The sequence below is a fragment of the Notolabrus celidotus genome, chromosome 6 (genome assembly GCF_009762535.1).
Source record: "Notolabrus celidotus isolate fNotCel1 chromosome 6, fNotCel1.pri, whole genome shotgun sequence".
NCBI lineage: Eukaryota > Metazoa > Chordata > Actinopteri > Labriformes > Labridae > Notolabrus > Notolabrus celidotus.
In genome coordinates, this window is record NC_048277.1 from 27392417 (window position 1) to 27418607 (window position 26191).

Below are 26191 nucleotides of genomic sequence, written 5' to 3' on the forward strand. Positions count from 1 at the left end.
TATTTTATTTCGTAACTTGACACCTGATCATCTACAACCCTAGTTCTTTAAGAGCTAGGACTCTGGTTAAATGTTGTCTTTGCACTATTTTCTGTTAAACATTAGGTCAAATGATTTTCAAAACGTCAAGTTCTGTTTTATAAACAACATATACGTCATCCCAACTCTTATTGAATTGGGATTGTGATGGGAAATGATGTCAGAAGACAGTCTGCTCAGTCAGTAGATGGCTTTTATTGGAGCGTTTAACATCGTCGCTTTTAGCTGATGTTTGATATGTTACTTGGAATGTACAGCCTCAAAACATCCCAACTTACAAGAAAAAAATCTTACATGAAATCTTGCAATTGTAGGCTGCTACAATCGAGCCTGTGAAATGCTTGTAGATTGATGTTCCACGTGTCCTTCATCAATGTTGATAGTATGCGTGTAAAACACCCTGATAACTTAGAATTTTAGATATATTTGTCAGGCCTAAACGTCTCTAAATTTAAAAGATGTACTCGGTTTATTTTCATTGCAAAGAAGCTCAAAACAACAAGTAAGGTAAAACAACAAGAAGACTGATTATCTCCCTTGGATACTGGGAAGAACAATACCTCAAAGATATAAAAAGAAGTACAAGAGAAGATCCTGAGAGCTGAAAGTATCGACTAGAGAGCTTTTTGGAAAACAACAAAAGAAACTTATTCATTCCACTTCTGGCGTTTTGGTTTATATTCTGTTCATCTCAAAGGACGTTCAGACTTTTAGCAAAGAGGAATATTTGTGTTTCACCTCTTGGGAATGCGACAATGAAGCAACAACAATGCAGCACAGAGCATTGAAGTCGGGACAGTCATGGCAAACCCTGTGTGTAAAGTCACAGTAGGCGATAAATTCTGAAAATCATAAATATTTTGAATCCATCGGAGACTTGTTTAGACATCCACAAATGGAATTTGAGTCATCTGCTCCATCTGTTTGCTCATTTATGAAAGCATCGTTAAAAATATGTGTTATTGTCACTGTTGCACAAAAGGTATAAAATGCTCTTCATGATCTGATCAAAGTCATTACCACGTGTATGTATCCAACCCAATATCACCATAGAAATCCCCACGGGGCTCTCCTGCCATAATTGGAGCATCCATTTTGACTCAGGGAAGGTTTACAAGGTGATTAAAGCAAATGGGCTAATAAAAAAACTAGGCAACACTGTGAAACGTGTGCTCGCAGGCTACTTACAGCCCCAGGCCAGGCCCAAATGTAATCAATGTGTCCCATAAAAATCACATTTTCCTCTCTTCATCTGAGATCAGGTGCACAATCCAATATACAGCTGATTTTATAGATGCAACAAATGTTTGTAGCTCTTCTTTTTGAGGCAACATTGTAAATTTGTAATTATGTTCTACTGCCACGCACTTACATGTGCAATACTGAGGCGTCAAAGTATAAAGCATTTTGACATTTACCAGTCTGGTTTTGTGACTGGGAGATTGTTTTGAGACAGCATAACAGTGCTGGGTAATCTGAGAGTCAGACAACCCCTGAACACATCACTCAACACGTTCAACAGTGTCTTCTTTTTAAAGTTTTTGTCCACGTTGATTATCTCGTGTGGCACCGACGCTGCTCATCTTGTTAGACCCACACAATGTGGTTTTGTTCAGTGACTGAGGGAAGCACAATAGAATTAAACTGTACAGTGTGGGGGGTTTTGTCTGTCAAGAGCAGGAACAAATCATGTGGATACGCTGTTATTATCAAGGGGCTGTACTTTTATCGCACGCACACCAGTGACAGTGAAAGCCCTTGACAAATCCTTTATTCTTCGGATTTCAGCGAAGACAGAGGCGAGGAAATCCTGTCACTTAGAGGTATTGAACGCAAATGAAAGAAAATGTGTGAAAGTATTCTTGCTCATGCTCAACTCTCCACCTCTGTCTGCTCTTCTGCCTCTCCCTCTCCCTGCTTTTCCTCCTCTCTCTCCCTCTGTCTGTCTCCCCCGACAGCTGTCACTCTCTTCATACCATGGACCAGGATTACTATGATGGGACGGACTACCTCTCACCTGTTCCAGCTGATGGAGAGAGGGCAGAGGAGTTTGAGTATGAGGTAGGAGTCACACTTGACATCACTGCTTTCCTGCAACTGACAAATTAATTGTAATGAGCTATGTTAGCTTAGCATGGAGAGACAATAGAAGGAGAGAGGGATTGTGTCACAATTGCATTGCTTGTTTTAGGTCATTTTCACATATGATAGTCCGGGATCCATTTTGGGGGGTCAAATAGTGGCATTGTTGTCCCAAACAAACACTAGTGAATTGGCCAGAACTGTAAATGGAGATCCATCCCCTTTTGCCGGCTTATCCACCAAATTGAGTCGAGAGCATAGCAACACCATATTTATGCAGACTTGGGGTTTCTTTTATTTTTGGGCTTTTTGCCTTAATTTTATAGGACAGCTGAAGAGAGACAGGAAAAGTGGGGAGTAGAAAGTGGGGGAAGACATGCAGGAAATGGTCGCGGCCGGGAATTGAACTGGCAACCCCTGCTATGAGGACTGTAGCCTCTGTATGTGAGGCGCTTAGACTGCTAGGCCACCAGCGCCCCAGACTTTGGGTTTCTGCTTTGCTTTGGTGTTCATATGATATATGTGTTTCACACATAGACTGTATAAAATATGGACCTAGTATCCGTGACATCACCCATCTGTTCCTGAGCGCTGTTTTGAAGCCAGTGGATGGCGGCAGCCATATTGGAAATGCGGAACTCAAACAGGCCAAGTGTGACGTAAAGGGGCGGAGTTTGAGCCTCCTAGCCAACAGCTATGTGTTCCCGTCCGTGAGTCAAGTCAGTCATGTCCTTATTTGGGCAAAAACTCGTCATCTTAATATTTTCTGAACCGTCGTGTTTGAAAAAAAATTATTTAATGCAAGGAAAATGGACCATCATTATTGAAATACAAGTTGATCTGGCATTTTGACAAATACACTTAAAGGCTCTGGGCTCAACAAATTTACAATTTAGGAAGACAGAGATGAACTTCACGTCTGGAGGTCCTATCAAGCAACTTCAAAAAATCTGAATGGATTTTGAGTCTACTGGTTCTTCAAAGGATGCTCATCAGGACTGTTTGTGTTTACTAAGAAACAACAGTATCAGCCAGTATTGTTCATTTTTTGTTTTCTTTATTATTGATTTGGAGTTTGTTCCCAAGGTTCAGTATCAGCACAGCCTTACTGCGGACAAACAAATGGGAAGCCTTGGTGCTGAAACTGCTGACAACATTTAATAAAAACCATGTGTACAAACCCTCACCTGACCTCTTCAACACATGGACACTCACTCCCTCAGCACTTTGTATTTAATGATGCTTAACAATTGGTGGAAGGACCCGAACACTAATTGACTCTACAGGCAGATCCCAGGGGGGACAGTAGTGACAGATGATCAGCCACATTGCACAAAGCTTGAAAAATCCTCTTTCCCCGCTGGCAGTGATGACATGCCGCAATGTTTGGGCTTTTTTTTTCCTGCCAGGCAAAGACAAAAGAAGTGAAAACCTCCAGACAGAGAAGCTGTTTCTTCACATCTGTAAAATGTTTTCACAACTCTGGAAGAAAAAGTTGGGGAGCTTGTTAACACTATGCTCGATAAAACCCAATTAAAGCAAGGTGAGTTTGTCAGGTGCAGTTAGAGAAAAAAATAGGTAGAAACACATTTCTATTCTCCTGCATCTTTAGAGGAGTGAAAGTAACAGGAGCAGTTGGAAAGGTGATGTTATTAAAGCTGTTGAGCTCTGACACATACAGATATACATAGATGCACTGATTCAGCTGTGACGGGGAGAGATAAGCAGACTCTGTCTCCGCTCCCCGCTTTGGTCCAATATTCTTTATTTCCGAGTCATTGAGGTGCGAGCATATTGCCGGCGAGGGCTCCGGCTGGTCTGATGTATGATGATTACTCACCCCTCCCTCCTCTTATTTGTTTCATTTGAATTTTCTCTGCACGCTTCCTCCCACTGAGCTAGAGCTGTTTCCTTCACATCCTAAAAGAGATCTGTGCACCCAGTTGGATCGCAGACGCCCCAGTGTCAAATCGGAACAAATATAATATATTAAAGCCTCTCTTTATGCCTCATTGCTATTAACAAATCCTATTATACTGAGTATGCTTTGCAGCTTTCACCGTTTTTATTTCATGCATGGGGAGTTTCATACCGAGCTAATGCAGCCTCACTTACTGTATGTCAACTGAACACACTGTGAGGGGGATGTAAGCGATGGCTAAAAAGCCACTATCAGAGCCGACCTGATCCCTCGCTCCCTGCTGAAGGAGAGCACAGAGAATGAAGGGAAGACATTTCTTTTAGATTACCTTTTGTTAGATGAAAAAGCTCAGTGGGGGAGAGCAGTTTGCCATCACATCACAAGGCAACCACTGAAATCTAATTCACCTTTCTAATACAGCAGGACATTGATGTTTCTGTTAGGGTAATCAACATGTGAGAGTCCTGGAGCGCAGTTGGTGATGAGGTGGAGAGATGCCAGATGCCATGAAAGTACGTATTCATAGTAGATGGTATCATCTTAAGCTATAAGGACTTGTGCAAAAAAGGATTATGTGTTATTTCCCTGGACATAATACATTTATGGATATTAGTGGATCCAGGATTCAGCACATATTGCAGGAAGGTTTTTAATACAGTATTCAGTGAAACAACAAAAAGAATAGACATCAAAACACACTTTGGCTATAGAGTTCATAAATAATATATGATATATATACACATATGTAAACAGTATGACCCACACTGTAGAGCCTACATCATCAACAATCAATGTGTTTACATGAAGTCAGAGCTGCCTTAATCAATATCTGTACATAAACACTGGATCTAATGTCTATGCATAATGTGGAAGTAGCTCCCATAGTGATAAACCCAGGGATTTTCTGGCTCAGTATCCTTTAACTTGACTTAGTCTCTTTGGGATTTTTGTTTTGGTTTAACATTGTGCAGTTTCAACCAAGCGGCAACCTCCGGTCTCAATCTATGAAGCCCATGCAGAAGTGTTATAAACTGCAATTCATCGAGGATCCGCTTGAGGCTGGCTGCAGAAACACCAGAAACCACATACACATCCATTCAAAAAAGACAATCTTTGCAGCGTTAATAAACATTTTTACAGCCTGGTTCAAAAAACGGCTTGGCTCTACGTAGCCAATTTCTCTATCGACACACACTGTACAAGGGGGTGCATTTTTTTCTAACGTGACGGTTCAGAAGATATTAAGATTACGAGTTTTTGCCCAAATAAGGACATGACTGACTTGACTCCCGGACGGGAACACATAGCTGTTGGCTAAGAGGCTCAAACTCCGCCCCTTTACGTCACACTCTGCCTGGTTGAGTTATGCATTTCCAATATGGCTGCCGCCGTCCACTGGCTTCAAAACAGCGCTCAGGAACAGATGGGTGATGTCACCGATACTACGTCCATTATTTATACAGTGTTTGGTTTCAGCACTTTAAGACCTCAACCACCCCTGCAGTACAAAGTAGTAGCAGGGACTGTGGGTGTGACTCGAACTCACTGGCCTTAAGGCTGGCCAACACTTTATCAAAGTTGAACAGTTGTTGAAAATGTGAGACACACGTGATTACAAATAATCTTCAATAAGACATTTTAGTACTTACACTGTGTGAGTGCAATGATATGGTCAACACACCACACACGTTCACTTACCATTCACCAACAACCAGAGTCCAGTGACTCAAAACTTTAAATCCTGCAGAATCTCTTGTGGTCAAACACAACTTTAGTGAAACAAACATGGCGGACAATGAGCAAGAGTTGGAATGATTGTCAAGCTAAATGTTGCTATCTTTTCAGCTACATTTTGTCTCCTTGTTGGTTTGATTGTGGTAACTTTTACAGGACATGTTGCATTGTTGCCACAAATCAACAAGTTCGTCCACCATTTTTGAAGTCCATCTTACTTACAGCATCACAGTTCCTATTCTCGCCATGGTTGTGTTTGTCATACTTCCTTATTCAGCCAGCTTGCTTCCTGATTGGCTATGGTTTCTCTTCCATGTGACAACCCACAGAGTGTGTGCTCAGCTGTCTTTAGGCTTTCCTCCCTCATAGCAGAATATGTGATAGTAAATATTGCTGTCAGGCCTTCATCAGAGTACACATGAGTCAAACAAAGAACAGGTTCTTCTACATTACTCCAGAGTAGTCTTCCCACTAAAATAATCTGAAGAACTATCAATACAAGTTTGCTTAGTTTTGTCGAAAGGGGGGAATCAGGCAAATAATTGGCCCAATAATCTTGTAGTGTCTTTACTGGATGTGTTGCATTGATATCCAGCAAAAAAAGAGCCCAATGCTTTGGCACCACAGTGAAAGTTGGCACCAGTACCACGTCATAAGTTGTTCATCAGTGGATGATTTAGCTAGAGAGTAAGATATGCTGATATTGTTGGGTACAGTTTGTTCTGCTTTGCCAGTTTACCGACATAAATAAAAAAGGGTGTATGTGACCAGGATACTGAGGGTGTTCTCTGTTCTTAAACAACATGTCATTGAGGAAAGGTTTCCGTAACCATCATAAGAGATTAGAACGAGCCGGTGAAGGCTGTTAGAGTTCTACTGGGGAGAAACTTGTCATTTATACACATTACAAGAATACATCCTAAATGGGATTTTAGAAGAGAGCATGATCATTTAAGACTCCAGACAAGGAGCTGTCCTTTTCTAAAGAGGGGAAAAAAGAAGCCCAAAATTTATATCTGCAGCGCTACAATGAAAGTCAGTCATGCCAATTGAAAAAAGAGCCTGAAATAAAGAAAAGTAGCTTCTACACCTTTGTAAAGGTACATTTTAGAAAGTCTTTTTTTAAAGCTCTCACTACAGATGCTCACACCTGAAATACGCCTGCTGAAATTCAGAACATGTTCAGGAGTAGTGAGCAGACTCAAAGAACTGACCAGCTCTTTATTGCTTGAGTTACCACAGTTAACAGAAACCAATTCTCTACTTCCCTGACTATTCCTGGTCACCTTTAATCCTGTGGTCTTCACTGTGTGTTCCCAACAGGGCAGACTGACAGTCCAATGCCCCTTTAACATTCTCCAGTGCGTCTCCCCGCTCTACTTTTCCTCTCTCACATTTTATCTGCTAACTCCAAATCCTTGAAGTTTGGCTCAAAATGAGTCACGCTTCATTAAACGAGTTCGGGAGAGTTTTTGAGTGAAAATATTCAGCATATTGCTCCTCAGCTAATTTATTTGTTCACTCTGTTGGAAAGAAGGAGATTTCTCTCATCACTGCAGTTCGAGCTGAACACACTCAGGAATGTATGGAAACATATATTGCATCTAGGGCTGCCACAAATGATTATTTTGATAATCGACTAGTCACCGATTATTTTTGTGATTAGTCGACTAATCGGATCATACGTAAATTGCAGCTTATCGCATCAGCATGCAGCTGCTCTTATGTAACCATCATACGATTCCAGCTTGAAGTTTTTAAGGTATGTGCTAACTAAAAATAAAGACAATTAAGATGATAGTTCATTAAACTTTTAATGAACTTTGCAGCTTGTAGCAGCATTTCTGACATTTTTTAATGTGATAGTGCAAAATAAAATGAAGGCACAATGGTAGCAAAGTTGTCCATTGAAGAGGAACGTGTTTTTTTAGCCCTGTAACGTAGCGTTATAAAATATTAGCGTCATCACATTTCCTATTCAAACATGACATTGCTGTTAAGTAAATAGCTCACTGCTGACGTTAATGTTAGCAGTTAACTAGCCAATTAGCTTACCGAGACGACTGTCCCTCTTCGTCAGAAATTCAATTAGCCACGACGTGCTTCCTTTTCAGATGCTCGTGCATCACCGTCATACTGCCATGGAAGGCAAGTTCTGCCTTGCAGATTTTGCATTGCACGTTCTTCTCTTTTATTTTGGAAAAATGCTCCCAAACTTTCGAGCTCCTTAGCCGCCTAGCCATGAAATGTTTGGGTATAACTTTTCCGGTGACATCACTGCTGACCCCAATTACCACTACTGCGCATGTGTGTCAAGGACAGAAAGGCAGACAAGACAGCGGAAGGTACAGCGGTAGTTTCGATAAGAAAAACAAAGCTTCAAAAAATAAACCCTGACGTCTTTTTAATAGATAAATCGCCAACGATTTTGATCATCGACATCATTGTGACTAGTTCGACTAATCCTGGCAGCCCTAAATGCATCGTCCCTCTCTGATGTCTAAAGGCCTTTTCTTGCAGCTCGAATATCTCACAGAAAAACATCATAAATACATTCACTGTGATCCCTTGATGTATATGTGCACCCATACATCACCATGTGTTCACAAAGTTCTCAAAAAACTGAAGTACTCAAAACTCAGAGATATCCTTTGCTCTCTTCCTGCCAGTGATAGTCATTCATGCATTTGTGACTGCTTGTTCAATCACTGGTAATCAAAGGCGCGATTATTATGACAGCATCCAATGTGCTTTGATGGTGGGCGGCAATCTTCCCCCTAATCACGCCATCGCAGTCATTAATTTACTGTCAGCCCTCTTCCCTGTGCCACGCAGCAATCTCCTGCCTGAGAGGCAGAGAGCCCGCCTGGAAAATGGAGTGGAAGAAAAAAAAAATCAAAAGGCGAGAGGGGAGACAGAGATTGGGTGAATGCGTGTTTGATGGATCAGGAGACAACCTGCTTTTACGGAGGCTTCTGAGTGTGTGTGGGTGTTTTTCCAAAACAACTTTGTCTTTGAACAAAACCAAGAACATCTGGTAAAAAAAGGCTCACAGGTTCTGCACAGTTACATACAAATACACATGCAGTAATCCCCGGCAATACTTCCCATCCAGCCCATTAATTAGTCAGAGGTAACTTAAGGCTCCCTTCATAGTACTTGATAGTTCTGATGTAGTACGTTGTCACACCTCCACTCTACCTTAGCTATTAATTTGTGTGATTTATTTTTAGGCTGATGTCTCTGAGACATTACTAGCTATTTCAATTTTTCCCACAGCCACCACGCAACTTCACACATCATATTAGCATGCAAGATGCGCGCCGTCTCCTCAGCTCCCATTACCTCCATGACTGCTTCGTTGCATCAGGAGATGTGCCGCTTTAATAACATCTCCAGCAACAATAACGACAGTCGCTCATTAGCAACATTTTTAATACAGCTAATGACAGTTTTTTTTGCACCTCATTTTGTTCAGGTAGTCAGTGCCAAAGCTTCTCCCCTCTTTCACTTTGTGGGCTGACATATCAGCCGAGGGTTTCAGGTTGTCAACTCTTCTGAGACAGTCAATTAAAGATCTGAGCTCGCCGTCAGGAGGCTGATGAGAAAGAGAAAGGAAAAAAAACACAAAGCTCAGATGATGTCGGTTTTCTTCAGTGTCCTTTACTCTGTCTGGATGAATGTGTGCTCTCTGCTTGGTGAACTTGTGTGTGAAAGCACAAGGATCATGCAGGGATGTAGCACTTCTTTTAGCTTGTGTGGAGGTGTGTGTAGCCCAGCAGATCCAAAAACACCTCAGCAATCTGTCAGTGTGTGAGGAAAAGGCAGAGGTAGAGAAACGTGGGATGAAATGAGTGACAGGGGAGAGGGAGTAGATGGGAGCTGGGCCTAAAGATGTGTGTTTATGTGTGTGTGTATGAGGAAGTTGGGGGTCATAAACAGCTTAGGAGGGGTAGAGAGAGGCACCAGGTGGCTGCTCTCTGGCTGTGGTAATGGCCTTCTTTTCCCCTCATCTCATCCAACCCTGGTCAGACTTCACGACCCCATCTCCTTGTCCACTTCCCAAAGCCTTGCCACATCTGACACGTGTAACCAGCCAACCCATACTTGTCACAGAGGAAATGAATCTCTCTGTTTCTGCGTGAGACCCCTCGGAGCCTCGCCAGAGCCCTCCCTGCCTCATTTCTCTCTGCCTCCCTCCCCGTCCTCCTCTCCACTCAACCAGCTTGCTCCTGCTGCTGCTGAGAGTTGGTGTGTTTCTGCTCTAATGAAGACTTTGGGAGGAGAGGCCATTTCACACTTGATTCCCTCCAACACCCTTGATACGTTTCAGCATTAGGAGACGGCGCAAAGGCTTAGGCTTCACCTCTGTTGTGGGAAACTGGGTGCAAAGCGAAAGTAGAATTTGGTCCAATATTCAGAGCCTATTTGAATATTAGCTGAAGGAAAATGCGGCTCTCGTTCAAGCTCTAGCTGTGAATAATCAAATCTAACTGTCTGTGTGTTTGTATTTATGAACTTAAATAAGGAACTCATGTTGACGCTAGGGTGTTTTGCTGTGTTGCAAGAGGCTCATGGGAAATTTGACGACCCCTGATTTGTAAGTCAATAGTTTGTTGATCTCTCCCCTCGGGAAGATGCGGAATACTTTCGTGCTGCAGCAAATATGTATATCTGCTAGCATTAGCATAATTACAGTTTATTTATAGTCAAATATTTGAAAACTTGGCAACAGCTTGAGAGAAAAAAAACCCACTCCAGGTCCTCTGACATTTATCAAAGCCCCACCGATCAAACTCTGCCGGCTGAGAATGTCTTTCATGATCAAACACTTTCACACTCAAAAAGCTCAGAAGAGAGTTGGCAACCAGACTCCAAACAAGTAGGATATTCGTGCTGAAAGTTGAGGAATATTGTTATTTGATCTTCAGTGGAACAGAAACTCAGTGCTTGTGTTGCTATTGTTCTGCATCAGGATTTCTATATTTATGGTAATTTATTTGGAGTCTCAGATCACTTTCGGTTTCCTTGTTTGAGGCTAGAGAGGTCCTCCGTCTGCAAAATAACATCAACGCAGGGTTCATTTAGTAGCTGCTCTGGAGCTTTCAGTCTCATGGCTCCATCTCTCTTAGAAGATGGGTTTGAGACGTCTTTATAGCATTTAAGTGTATTTCTTGTCTGAAAACTTCAAAGACTTCTCTTTCATGTTGCCTTTAAGTGCTTATAAATATGGAAATTTGGCAATATACAATCTCCTGAAAATAGCAGTGATATAATCCAAAAATCCTGTGAAACTTGTGATGACTTTGTTTTAAAAAGTACTGCTTCTAAGGCTAAAAGTTAACTTCCAGCGTCTTATATCCATAAATGTCTGACTTGCCTTCATTGCAGAAGTGGCACTATTGTGTATTGGTTAGTCGAGGCAACACTTACAGACTGCCAGTTTGTGCATTCATGGTCCCATGAAGATGTATCTTATTAACTCTGTTGATCCCAAACCAAAGATACTCTAGGTAAGCAGCTGAAAAGTCTGGATGACTATCTGATGGATTGCCATGACATTTGGAAAACATTCATGTCCTCTTCAATACTTGCAACACCTGTGACTTCCCGTCAGCCCTAATGATTCTATTTTAACCCTCCTGTTATGTTGCGGGACAAATTGACCCATTTTAGAGTTCAAAAATTGGAAAAAATGTTTAATGTGTTATTTCGCTATGAAATGTTTCTGCTTGGCTTAATTAGTGTGAACAACATATACAATAAAAATGGCTCTTTTCACACATTTGCAAGACTTAAAAAAAAAAATTCTAAATGTAAAATAAAATCAACAAAAATCTATGTCATGTACAATTATTGTATTTATATTTAGGGCTTTTGAATGTACATTAAAAAAAGTTTTAACATGAATTTTAATGAAAAACGAGTGAGTTATCCTCATTGAACCATGATCTGTGAGTATTAAAGAACACCAGTGCGCAAAATATTGATTGAAATGGTTAGTAATGGAGTTAATAATGAGATTCAAATAATGTTTATTGGTATTTTTTTAGGTTCGGACACTTTTGAATCATTAAATATGCCTCGGGTCAAGTTGACCCAGGAACATTATTGCTGTCCCTAAGAAACGAACATAACAGGAGGATTAAGAGCTAATCAGCAAATATTAGGATGTGAACATTGTACATTTATTCCTGCTTAATATTAAAATGGTAGTGTTGTCACTGTCAAAGGGATAGTCTGTTTTTTTAAGCAGGGTTGTATGAGGTACTTGTCATTGGTAAGTTTACTACTCACACGGGATGCTGGTCAGCTCAGCCCCATTATTGAGAAACTCTCTGATCCCCATGTTGTCTATCTCTCTTCAGCTGTCCTGTCAAATAAAGGTGAAAATGCCTTGAAACCTCCCCACTCACTATCAGTGCAGAATGGACTGTTGGGTTTTATTGATGTTGCCTGCATGGAATGTTGGGCAGCAGAAATGCATCATGCTAAAACCAATAATGTGACAAGTTGGTTTGATACCATAAATACTCTGAAGTTGTTGCTATGAACAAATTTTAGTCCGTCTGCAGGGTCCTTGAGATGGGTTGGGAAGGTGCTTTGGGGGATGAGGTGCAGTGGGGGGGTTTATTTGTTTTTTGTTTGTTCTTGTTTTTATTTCTAATTTTCTTTTGCCTACCTATGTTTGTCATTCGTGCTATGACGATCCTACCGAGAGAAAATGTATTTCCTGTTTGCCTGTTTCTTTTGGTCTCTGCTTCCTTATCCTTCATCTGACATTGGCAATGGACATGATCCCTCTCTCCTGTACTCTTCTTTTTGTTGTTTGTGTAAACTTTGTTTTGGGATTTCTCTGTTGTAATTAAAAAAAAAAAATTATAATAGAGAGACACTTTATTTGAGAACCATTTCACAGATGCATAACACTCATGTTCCTCCGGCTGCATGCATGGATTCACTACTCTTGTGATGTAGCAGGTGATAGCTTAGCTCTTGTCGGTTGTCCTCCTTTCTCAATAAAGGGCCTCGCTGACTGGCATCCCCTGTGTGCAGTACTCACGGAAAATAAACTTAGTTTGTTTTTACATTAATTCATATTTCCTCTTTTATACACAGGAAGTGGAATTGTGTCGACTCAGCAGCCAAGAGAAACTGGGACTGACTCTGTGCTACAGGACAGATGAAGAGGAAGATGTGGCCATCTATGTCAGTGAGGTGAGTAAACCCTTTATGCCTTTAAGATTCAACCCTTGAAATATCTGGGGTTGGACGGGTTCATCTTCTTTAAATAACACGATGAGTTTTGCTTATTACAGCCTGAGGAAGGACTACATTTTCATACTTAAGTTTTTCACTACTTTTAACAGAGACTCATATCTCTTTGATCTCTGCGTGGCTCCTGGAGATTCTGTGAAAACATGCAACATGTTTCCACCTCCGGTTAGCGCTCCTTTTTTTTAACCAACCAAAGACTGGAAGTAAAAAGTATTAATATTAATACTCTTGGGACAAAAGGTATATGAGTTTTCTATCTACAGTTTCTTTCTAGCGGCTTTGAAGTCTCACATCTGCATAATACACTGTTAAAGAATCAGACAGTCCTCCTGGCTAGATTGGAGATTCTCAGCAAAATGGGCGAAGGACTCAGAGCTGGATTTTCATGACTAAATCAATTGTGACATTTTATATTCATCTCACAATTTACAATTTACTTGGCTATTCATGTGGGTAATGCAGGTTTCTCTTTTTGGTGCGGTTATTTCAAATTGAACTCTTCTATCAAACGTAAATGACATTATTGAGTAGTTTGGCATGTGATTACACTGTCAGTTTCCAACGTGAAGAGCCTGCCAAGGCAGGAGAAGAGAAAGAGCACTTTCAAAAGGTGTCTAAGGTCTTCGTCCAGGCCCTAAATACAGCCGACACAAACAAGCAAGCTGTGAGAGACCTTTTAGCAGCAAAACTTTTCAATTTTTCTCCAACTTGTTGAGAGAATAGAAATACTGCTCAACTTTCTCTTTGATTCGTCTGAAGTGGACTCGGACCAGGCAAGGTGTTCACTTTGAGAGCTGAGTGGAATATAAATCACTGCGGTCTGTGGCTTCTGGCAGCATCTTTAAGTGTTTGCTCTGTGAAAAAGTGGAGCTGAGAGTTGTGTGCTGCATTCAGATGAAGTGGCTGAATGTCACTGTATACAGGATGTAGTCGAGTTGCGTGCTCATATCATGCAGGAGTTAAGAATTAGAAACAATGCAAGGTCATTTTAAAATAAGCCAAATTTCACCTGTTTGTTGGGCTTGATAAATGGCCACATAGTTTTGTTTATAAGTGTATTTCTCTTTGTTTCCAGTGTTTCTTACAGCACAATGGCTAAATAATTCAAGACAACAGGAGCACATAAAGTTTTCCACCAGCTCATCCATTTTCTACACTTGTTAAATTCTACTCAGGGGCACATGGGGCTGGAGTGTATCCTTGCATCCATCGGGCAAAAAGCCAGAGTCCATTCTGGACAGGTAGCCAGTCTATTACTGAGCCAGAGGACACATTCATTCACTCTAATGGGCAATTAGAGTTTTCAGTCCACCTTCTGCTCCATTGTTTATCTTTCCTCTCGATACATTTGTTCCCAATGCAGTCAGAAAACTCTACACAGAATATACCCAACAAGTGAGACAACCTAAGACCTTCTTTGTGTGTTGTGAAAATGGAACCCCAGACATTTTAGCTCACATTGACGTCTCAGCAATTAATAGAATTCTTTATTTTCAGTCGTAGATTATCCAGGGTTTAGCTGCTTTTCCATAACCGCAGAAAGACTGCCTTCAACTTGCTCCCTTCCCCTCCTGTCCCACTCCCATCCCTGTCTTGTGACCTCCCTCCCAGTTTAATGAGTGCTCCTCTGTGTAGGAGTAGACTATCATGAAGATGGAGTGCCACAGCACCTCACTATCTCCAGAGATCCCGCCTTGTAGGAGAGAGTGAAACGAACGGCCCCAGACACCGATTGATTGGCCGATGAAAGAGTGTCCTGCCCCCTTGTTCACTGGCATTAGTTACAGGAGGGGCAGGTGCGTCATGTGCTGAGGTTGAGTTATGGGCTGTGGATGCTATATGCAGAGGCTTGTCCTTTATGAACCTGCCAGGATATGACTTCTGAGGCAGGTACAATTGAGGACTTAAAGGATAAAAGAGATAATCCAGTTTGTTGTGGCTTTAGCTGGGGGCTACAAGAGTTTGAAAACTGCCTGGTAAGCTGCAGAAAAGCTATCTGACATTTATGGTCCTCCATTGCAGCAAACCACTGTTGCTAATGTTGTTAATAAAAGTCTAGACATGTGGAGCTCTGGGTTCCTTCTCTATAATGAGTCAAAATATGTTCAGGCGAGACGGGATGCTCTCAGATGAAGACTGTAAAGTGTCTTAGAAGCATTCTTTTGTTTCCTCTACAGATCAGTCCAAACAGCATCGCTGCCAGAGATGGACGTATCCGAGAGGGGGATCGCATCTTACAGGTACAGTCCGACACACTCACTTTTCCACTCCACACAAGATCTCATTACATTCATAATAATACTAATAATCCAGCTTTTATTTTGACACTCTCAACCGCTGTCTCCCAGCACGAGGGCCCATTCATTTTTAATGGCAGCACATTAAAAAGGGGAACACACCCCCACTGTGACTGTTAAAGGGGGAGAAATGCCCCCCCGGCTGATTTAGATACAGACTCAGCACCAACAGAACTTCTGGTTAGGGTTGGCGTGCGCCACAGCTCTTCATCTCCTGTGGGTTAGCTGGAAGGCTTTGGCTGTTATTAGCCCCCAGCTTCATCTCCAGGCCTGAGAGGGAGAGGGACTCTGCTAATGTAAGGAGAAAGGGATCCAGAGGCCTGGATAGTGTTGCCTCTGTCTGTTGAATGGGTAATTGTTGTTTTTGTGGAGCTGTGCCTCTTAACTATGGTACTAAAGATGCATTAGTACATTTTTAGGCCATTTGTGGGCAGCAACACAGCATTTGGCATATTATCCCTTAATACATTTTGTGGCCAACTTCTGCTTTTCTCTCTTTTCTAGCAGACACAGAAGCACAAACAGTGTTTTCAAGTTTTCAAGCTTTCTGATAAATGTTAGTCAAACAGAAACATTTTCTTTCAGCTCTTTTTTGGTCACCACCAGCTCCTATCTGAAATATCAGGCCATGGAATTCACTTTACTATTTTAACAATGTTTTTACTATTTCACAACCAGAGGGGGTCATAGTGAATCCAAAATTTGTCTATGTTAACTATTAATCACTTAACAAAGACGTTAACTTTTGATAACAGTTCAGTCAGACAACTCATGTTTACTTAAAATAAAGTTTATTGCAGCCTACAGTATTGTGTTTGGCATATGTGCTCCGAAGCTCATTACTCCTCATTTCATAGATTATTTAAATGCAGACATTGTAATGAGATAGGACTAAGCCCCCTCGGAGCCCGCAGGTGGATGCCGGGGAGGAGGTGGGTGAGAAGTTTGCACACAGCACTGAGCAGGACAGCAGGAGCATTGGCAAAGCAGAGGCAGAGACAGGGAGACTTGCAGCTTAAACAGACCGCCAAATGAGGATGTTGAGATCAGCTGATAGGGAGGATGATGACGTGTCAGTATGAATGAGCGCAGCTCGAGTTGTCTGTCTGAACTAGCTTGCAGGCGGCGCTCCATTTAATCCATAAATTCAGTTCTTAATTAACAGAAGTTTGAATTATCGTTAAAAGTCAGATGGTCCGCCTCCCCTTCTGCAGAAACAGAAAGGGTCACCATGATCCAAGTCCAGTAAGAGATTTAATCCAAACACATTTTATTCAATAAGATCTGGATTACTTCAAATCTATGAAGGCCACTGATCTTGCTCAAGTTGTCTGCGATCCATCTTTGTATGTCAGGGCAAAGTTTTTTTAGTGATCCACATCATCTGGCTCTTCATAGAATCAAACACATTTAATAGCTGGCTTTTAGAGCCAAGTCATTCACAACCAACACCACGAGGCTCCCCAGCTGAGCACAGATGTCTGCTGCCATGGGTTATCAAAAGTCAGCCTGTTACTCCTGAAGTCAAGTCTTCAAGTCCTACACAGCAGGATCAAACCAATATACTATGACTTCCACTGCCAAATACTTTTCTAAAGCAGTAGAGGAGTCTTTTTACAACATCCTACAACCAGGTCAAGGTTATGAGGAGGGAAAATAAGGAGACAGTGGTTGAATGAGACAAGTTTCCTCCGCCTGCTCAGTTTGCAGGTCAAAAGCAAAAAAGGCTGGAATAGCCTCAAAAGCTCACTAGGATGGTGCTGGGACAGCTAAATTGGGGTTGATGTTTTTGTGTTCTTGCTTCTTTTGGATTCCATCCAGTCTTTTTAAGCTGTTGATTTAAAAATATAAATAATTCAAGCTTTCATTGCCTAACTGTTTACAGGTAGAGGAGATTTTGATGCCTGAAATAGGTCATTGAACTATTTTCCAACTGACTAGAATGAGAGTCACAGTCTGAATAATGGATATAAACAGATAGTCTGTAAATTAAAGAGTGCTCAGTGATTTTCTATTCTGAAAGGCTGCAAAATAAATACAGTAATACATCATGAGAGCGGAAACAGGATTGAACTCAAAAGGAGGAGTAAATAGTCTGTGCAGGCAATTATAAGATGCAGGGGGGCGGATGCATAAGCACTGTTGGTCTAATTATCTTCTGGTGTCTACCATGTGTTGGATGCCTGATTTAAGCCAGGACAGGGTGTGTGTGTAAGTGTGTATGTGTGTGTTTGTGTGTTTGTGAGGCAGACCAGTACTCTGGCACTATTATCCACCAGTGACAGGGCCATTACTCTGCCTGCAAAAAGATGGACGCCCCTTGTCAGTGGCCAGTTAATTGTATGGCTAGATGTATGTATGCTGCTCGATACTTTGGTGAACATAACAGCTCCGTCTGCCCACGGCCACTGTCCCATTCATAATCACTGCTGAGACCGGCCCTGTATCAGGGAGCAGCACAGAGTGTTTACAATTTCCTCAGGAAAAAAAGAGCATTATTGTGCTGTGCCACTTTTATTGTTGTACTTTGTTTTTCTTAAGGGGCTTGCACATTTAGAGAATGAAACTAGACTTGGTGTGTTTTTGTGCCTGTGATGAAATGTTTGCATTTTATTTCTATTATGTTTTGCTTGCTTGCATCAGATTTAACAGCAAAGTGAAGTAATCATGTTTGTGTGTCATTTTCAGATTAATGGCCAAGACATACAAGACAGAGAGGAAGCAATGGCTGCGCTCTCCAATGAACAGTGCCGGAACATCGTGCTGCTGGTTGCCAGACCTGAGATGCAGGTTAGAGAACATCACGCTTTTCTTTTCTTCTTTTTTCTTCTTATGAGGGGGGGAACTTAGTTTTGGGTGCAGCGAAAATTATTAAATTCCATGTAAACCACTTCTCAACTTTTTAAATCATAAGTGATGCTAAATAAGCAGTTTCTCTATCAGCTTGGTCGTTGTTTACTTCCGCTTTCTGAAACCGGAAATCCAGTGACACAGATCGAACAGAACAGTCATACTACATACTAAATTCAAACGCAGTATGTAGTAGGCAGTACCTACTGTACCTGCTGTACCTACTGCCTACTACATTAGTAAGTAGTATGTAGCAGGCCGTTTCGAAAACAGCCATAGACTTCTTACTTTACAACCAAAGAACACGTACCATGGAGCTACCATGGGTGAAGAAAACACACTACTCACAAATTAAAGCCTTGAGCTTTTATCATTTGCAGTATAAGCACTCAGAGTGACTCTTAGCCGTCTTGGATAGCCAACCCTCCCCTCCTCCACACCACCACAACCAATCCAAGTGGAAGCCACCACTGAGACACCTCATCATGTTTTATTTTTATGTAGCGCCACTGTAATTGACTTCCAACGGTAAGCCATAAAAGCTAATGGCATGCTAATGTGGAGTGAGTTCAGGCCCAAGGCCGATGGCAAATAAGCGGAAGAACTCTGCCGCAGTGCAGATGTGCCAGTAGCAATGGTAGACTCTTTGTAATTAAATGTGTCTCTGGGTTGTAAATCTGGAGTCTACAGATATGGATCCCATTTAGTTCACATCACGCAGACAAATAGATGATGGATGGTTTGGAGCAGACGGGTCAGAGGTGGCACTCTGATGTCCATAAAAGTGTATTGGCTGGATTTTTAGATAAGAACAAATGTTTTAAAGATGAGGGTCATTGTTCTGTAGGTTAAAAAATAAAGGGGGCATATATCAAACACCACTTCAAATTGATGTTTGCAGTTTCTGGTGTCAGAACCTTTTTTTGTTTTTTCCTACACAAAATCCGATTTGAGCATCCATTTGAAACATCCAACAGTTTGTTTTGACACTGTGTCACCACAAGCTCCATGCCTTGAAAAATAACGTTTGCCCCTTTCTTTCTCTCTTCTTGCTTTCATTCTTCATTCACCCTTAGCTGGAGGAGGCCTGGTTGGATGATGAGCACAGTGAGTTCCTGGAGCAGCTGAAGATGGAAATGTTGGAGGAGCAGCAAAGAGAGGAGATGGAATTGGCTGCCTTACAGGAGGAGGATCAGGAGAATGAGCAGGTCAGACAGTAGTAAAAACATATTCTCGGCTGTAACTGGATTAGTGAGTCAATGGCAACGCTTTGGTTTGGGTTTAAGAAACTCTACAAGCCCTTTTCTTTTTATTTGCTCTGTTCGTTAAGAATAAAACCCCTAAAAACCAGATCTGCTGTTGAAAGAAGAAAATGATCAAAGTTAACCTTCCCTCTGACTGACAGAGTGGAGCACCCATTGTGTTCTGAATGTCATACCATCACACTGACCAAAAACTGTTTTGACTTTTTTAGGTCATTAGTCACCGTCAATATTCAGATCTAGCTGGCGGCAGTGAAGGGATCAAACTTTCCATTTACTTTCAGAGAAAAACTGTGAAAACAGCTTTGCCCTTTGAAACATGAATATGAAATAATGATTATGAATATTTATGGAAGGGGACCAATGAATCCTTTCTATTCCAGACATAAGAAATCATAATTTAGAATTCTGTTTTGTTGAGAGGATAGCATGCTACAAAAATCCATATAAATGGAACTTCAAAGAGATGACGGAGAGGAAACAATCCCTGAAGTAACAGAGCTGTACAACAGAGTTACACACAACAGCACATGTAGTCCTGAAGGAGACTGCAGAACAGGGCTGCACTCCTTGAACTCTTAACACAGGATTTTTGGTGTCTTTTTGTTGTTTTGTGTCCTTGTTTCAAAAAGGAAGGAAACAAAAAACAAGCTGAGACAAAAAAAAGTTAATTATACAACATATGATTAGGGCAACTTGGGGGGGAAAAAGTTTATATAAATTCATATAACAAGATAACTTCTTCAACTGCGGTGTCTCACGGAGAGATATCGTAGGTCTTTTCTTCCTGCAGTGTTCAGACTATATAACCAATGATATATATGTTGTAAGATATGCTTATTTTTACCTCTTTAATTAAATTGCTAATGACTTTTTAATAATTGATATTTTATAGGCTCTTGTTTTCTTTATACTTTATACTCTGTCTACTTTGCTGCTGTGACACTTGAATTTCCCCATATGTGGGATGATTAAAGAACTGTCTTATCTTATCTTAATATTATGAGGAAAGAAATATGAGTGTAAAGCTGTAAATTTATGAGAAAAAGTTCATACATTATGGAGAATAAATCTGTTATTTACTAGATTAAAGTTATTAATTTATTAAATTAAATTGATTTTTTTTAAGAAAGTCATAATTTAATAAGAATAGGTCTTAAGGGTAAAAAGTCTTACATTTAAGAGAACACATTTTTTAATTTATGAGATTATTGTTTGGAGGATACATTTGTTAATGTACAAGAAATGACTCATACGTTAAGATGGAAGTTGTAAATTTAGAAGAAAAAGTTGTAATTTTACAAGAATAAAGTCATAATTTTAGGTGACAAAAATCATCAGGGGGAAAAAAAACAAGAATATATTTAAAAAAAAATCTGATTCAAGTTGTACATTTACAGGATTTAAATTGTAAATGTATGACAGAAAAGTTGTATTTTAAGAGAATAAGTTCTTAATTATAGGCCACGATTAATCTATATGTAAAATAACATGTAGGGGTATATCAGAATGTCAGTTACACTCAACAGCTGAGGACAAAGTGGTAAAAGAAGCATGTACAGGCTGCCTATCAGCCTGCAGCTCTTCATAACAGACTCACTTTTTGCACAGTTCTATGATACTTACGACTGTGTGGTGATGATGTGTTAAAACATCAGGTATTCTGTTATTAATGAAACCTATTCTCGGGTTTAACTCCATAAGATGCTCAACTTTCCTTATGTTACCGCAGGGGGATGGCTGCTCTGCTGTTCCTTCCCCTCAATTGTGGACTAAAATTATGACTTTGTTCTCATGTATTTACAACTTAATTCGTATTTTGTTCAACTTTACTTTAATTTGTGACCTTATTCTAAAAATTCCAACTTTTTTCTCCCTCTGTAACATTGCCCTTATACTCCGTTTTAAATCACCTTACAGAAATGTTCAAATAAACACATTTGCAGGTCTGAAGAATAATTATTTTTATAGATTTAAAAAACAAGTTGTATAGCAGTGTTGCATGTGTGCCTCATATTTGTAATGCAGTATTTAAGGTTTAAGCTTGTCTTGTTTTTTATTCATTTCAGAGGGCAGAAGATGATGAGCCCACCTGCTCGACACTGCCTCATAAGAATAATGTACAGACGATAAAGGACAGAATGGATAGTTCAGATCAGAACGTCCTGGCACACATCCAGAGACGTCTGTCCCAGTGCCTGAGAGACAGTCGGGATGCACACCGTACCTCGGGCTCCATGAGACTGGAGGATAAAGAGGATGATGATGACGATGAAATAGAGGGTGATCGTTTCCAGCAGCTCTTGGAGCTGAAGTGTCAGATACGTAACAGTGGCGAGTATGACTTGTTCTACAGCCGCAGCACCATTGAGTGCAGCATGGGGGAGCAGGGCGGCGTGCAGCATGAGCTGCGTATGCTCAACGAGGAGCTGCGAAGCATCGAACTTGAATGTCAGAACATCATGCAGGCCCATAACCTCCGAAAGGGACAGCAGTCACCGTCAACGGGCAACTCTGGACCTTCAACCAAAAACCAAAGCCTCCATCGTAGTGACCCCACCAGGGGGAAGCTGGCAGACATTAATGAGAGGCTGGAGAAATCTGACAAGGACAGCTCCAGTGCCTATAACACGGCAGAGAGTTCACGAAGCACCCCTCTAGCAATGGACCGCTCTCCAGAGCACTCACTCCAAAGGATGGTGAGTCTCACCAACCAGAGGAACCTCTGCAGCAGCCTTGCTACCGGCCCCTCCCTTAGCCCAAGTCCAGTCCTATCATGTCGTGTTCCAGTCCCAGGCAAAAGCAGCAGTCCTGACCACAGCAACCCTTCCAACCACACACCTCAGGCTGAAGAAGAAAGCAGTGGGGCTTTAAAGCCACATTCTTCCCGAATTCCTTACTTCTCTCCGTCCCACAGCTCCCAGCAGAGGCAGGCCAACATCCCAGCTCATGCCCGCCACTACCAGAGCTACATGCAGCTGATCCAACAGCGCTCAGCTGTTGAGTATGCTCAGAGTCAGCTCAGTCTGCTCAGTGTCTGCAAAGAGCCTCAGAGGCCCATTAATGAGCCCAAGATGGAGTGGAAGGTCAAGATCCGCAGCGACGGCACTCGCTACATCACCAAAAGGCCCGTGAGAGACAAGATCCTGAGGGAGAGAGCTCTTAAGATTAAAGAGGAACGCAGCGGGGGAATGACCACGGATGATGATGCAATGAGTGAAATGAAGATGGGGAAGTACTGGAGCAAAGAGGAAAGGAAGCAGCACCTGGTCAGAGCGAAAGAACAGAGGAAGAGACGAGAGTTTATGCAGCGTAGTCGCCTGGAAAGCTTGAAGGAAAACCCTCAGAGCAGCAGTGAGGGTCGCAAGGAAGTCAGCATCATTGAACTCAGCCACAAGAAGATGTTGAAGAAACGCAACAAGAAGATCCTAGATAACTGGATGACCATCCAGGAACTGATGACTCACGGCACTAAGGCCCCCGAGGGAGCCAAGGTGCACAACGCCTTCCTGTCAGTCACTACTGTATAAAGACAGATATCACACATTCTACCCCATGCGGTATATGATACTTGCCTCGTTCAATGTGGCGTTTTTATGAGGACATAAGGAATATTTTTCACACTTTGTAACCCAAAAAGCATTTTGTAAAGAATTTATCAGTGGTCTTTCAGCATTTTCTTCATGATTTTCAATATCATTTTTTCACATGGCTATGTGGGAAAAGCATTTTTCTATGAAATTATGACAATATAATTATTTTATTACTTCACTCAAAACATGTTTATCTTTTCAATTCTATTTTCATATTTATGTTACAACCATATAACTCAAAGTAGTTGTATGAACATCTTTAGAAAAGTTAAGTATTTTTCTTTTATGTATTATAACACTTAACAGATGCAACAGACGAAGAATCAGCAGGCCTCCTGCCTTTCTTTTGTTTTCTTAATGTTCCTTTATTCAGAGACGTACGTTGGCTTTTAAAGCTGGAGTCAGTTCTTTTGACCATGTTAGTGAGAAGGAGTTAAACGATATATGAATATCTGGGCTCTGGTTTCTAAAAAGTTTGAATCAAAAAGGTGAACAAAGCAGAAATTATCAAATGCAGGTTTCAAAGCATGTTTACAAAAAAGAGGCTTAATAATGCTCAGACCTCGGCTCTAAAGGAGTAATAAGTGTCACATCAGTCATGGTGCTGCATATCTTGCACTTAGGGCTGGGCGATATGGCCTCAAAATAAAATCTTGGATTTTTTTACATCAAACTTAATTTACCGTCTTAGCCGTTCTTCCTGTTACCTTTTTAGAAAAAAAAAACGACATGACAAAGGAAAGACTCGGAACAAGTTTTTTGCCCTCAGGCGATCAGCTCATCTTTGTGGTCATCAGGAAAGTAAGCTGTATGAAGGCCGACACTTGGCAGAGCCCAGTCGTAGTTGAAAAAATGCCCGTCAAACTCATGTATGGCTGCAGGGTTCAAGTGGACCATATGTCTGTACTTGTAGTAGAATAAAACAACATCCCCTCCAGCTCTCTATAGATCTTTTCATGTTTACAGCTGCACAGATGAGACAGGAAAACTTCAGCAAAGTACTGGGTAGCACATACCTGGGGTCAAAAGTGGACAAACTCAGGCTTTTTCACTGCATATGGACACTGTGTCTCTAGCGATAGTAATAGTTCTAATAACTTGTCCACTCCGTGCACAATACAACTGGAGAATGATTTTGCTCATGCTGCTGATGCTTTTTAGCAGATGTTTGCTGGCTGTAGCGGTCATATGCATCTTGTCACAAGACACATTTCTCCCACTTGGCTGCATGCCTCTGTTTAGGCTGCTAAAACAAATTGGTTGTGTAACAGCCTTTAAGCTAACTTTACAGCAGACTGGTTTGTTGGCGGTCTGATGGCGCAAACAAACCAGTTCCAAACGACAGATAAGACTGTGCCTTTCTTGGGAACAAACTCTTCATTAACACTGGCAGCTGTGTTGTTGTTGTTGTGTACGTCTCTGTAGTAAGTAAATAAAACGGAAGGGTGTGAGCTACGAGAGCCGAAGGGGAGCGGTGGAGGAAGTTAGAGAAAATATAGATTGTAATTTTTTTAATTCATCCTAAGACATAAATACGAATTAATCAATAAAATTAATTTATCACCCAGCCCTACTTGCATCCTGTAGACTACTGTTTTGTAAAATACCTGAAACTAATTTGGAACATATCACAAACCTGTTTCACATGATAATGCTATCTCTTTCATTAGGGGCCAAACATTTTGAGGGTTCAGTTTCCTAAACATTGAACTTTTTGATATGAGGAAGGATTTCTGGTTAACAAATTAATTTTGTAATATCATTTTTGTTATCAGCAATTTTATAAAAAACATCTTTCAACAGTTCAATACCTCACATTTAACTCTTCTAATGTTGTTTCTGTTATTTGTGGACTCTGATTTTCTCACGACTACAACTTTGAAACAATACTGCAGAAGCTGCTCGAGACAAGTTATTGGAGAAAAAATGTTTCAACACAAGAAAATTGACTTCATTGTTCTTCCAAATTAGTTGTTTTTTTAAGATTTTTGTGGTGAAGGACAACAAACATCCCAAGAATCCAAAATGTTATGGCTCATTGCCAGCGTTGCAGCTTTGTTTGTACGGTTTCCAGCTTTGGGTAATAAAGTATTTTGTATTCTGTTTTATTTTTGCTTAAAATCTAATTTTTTTCCTACATACTCAACAACAGATGGACCTTCTCATAGCTTTTGCATACTGGTATTTTTACATGATTTTTACTCTTCATACACCTTTACTCAGCATAGCCTTAACAGCATAAACTTAATCAATGATGTGTTTGTGTTGCAGCTGATTTCATGCACAAACAAACTGTCTCTGGATGTCTCTGTGCCACAGGGAGGTACTGCTCAGCCTTATTCATGGGTAACACAAACTGAGTTTTTAGTAACAGGGAAAGTTCATAGATATTGTATTGTGGTTACTGAGTTAAGTTTGCAGTCACATTAAAACTCGTGTTTGGATGATTGCCACTGAGCAGGACTCAGAACACAGCAAATGGGATAATTAAAAAAAACTAACATTAATTGAAATATGTGACCATCCATCAAATGAATTTATACTTCCGTTACATGTACAGATTACTCATTCCAAAATGCCTCATTTTTAACTGAAATATTGTAAATTTGAATCTTTAAACTGACCCCTGTATTTGTTTTGAGTCAATGTCCATGGTCTAATTTGGGTAATGCGTAGTTGGGCACATTTGTAGCCAGGTGAAATGTGTGATAAGGTGAAAGAAATGAAAATAAATTATTGTTTTTTGGTATAACACTGCACTGGTTATGTATTTTTATTCAAATGTTTCAGGAAGATCCAAAATATTTCAGGATAAACTTTGCAGTTTGTGCCAGGTACAACTTGCATGATTAAATTATTTGCACAAATTATTTTAAATTAGGGCTTTATTATTATTTTTAATTCCCTATAACGCCATCATTTTTAATGCTGGGGGGTGTCAAACTAATTTCAGTTCAGGGGCCACATACAGCCCAAGTTGTCCTGAAGTGGGCCAAACCAGTAAAATCATAACATAATAACCTATAAATAACAACAACTCTAAATTTTTCCCTTTGTTTTAGTGAAAAAAGTTCTGAAAATGTTCACATTTAATGAACTATCTTTCTACAAAAACAGCTGTTGTATTTTTTGCCA

The 26191-nt window shown here is 40.8% G+C and overlaps 1 protein-coding gene across 4 annotated transcripts in view; it reads left to right on the top strand.

Moving 5' to 3' along the window:
• The window catches only part of LOC117814897 (PDZ domain-containing RING finger protein 4-like), a 159825-nt gene extending 134015 nt beyond the window's left edge, over positions 1 to 25810 (top strand). For all 4 annotated transcript variants that reach the window (XM_034686468.1, XM_034686469.1, XM_034686467.1 and 1 more), the window contains 6 exons: positions 1998 to 2100; positions 12896 to 12994; positions 15232 to 15294; positions 18040 to 18141; positions 19278 to 19409; positions 21533 to 25810. In XM_034686468.1, coding sequence (XP_034542359.1) covers positions 1998 to 2100; positions 12896 to 12994; positions 15232 to 15294; positions 18040 to 18141; positions 19278 to 19409; positions 21533 to 22993 — 1960 coding nt within the window. In that variant the 3' untranslated portion in view covers positions 22994 to 25810. The remainder of the gene's footprint in view (positions 1 to 1997; positions 2101 to 12895; positions 12995 to 15231; positions 15295 to 18039; positions 18142 to 19277; positions 19410 to 21532) is intronic.
• Positions 25811 to 26191: the final 381 nt, after the last annotated feature.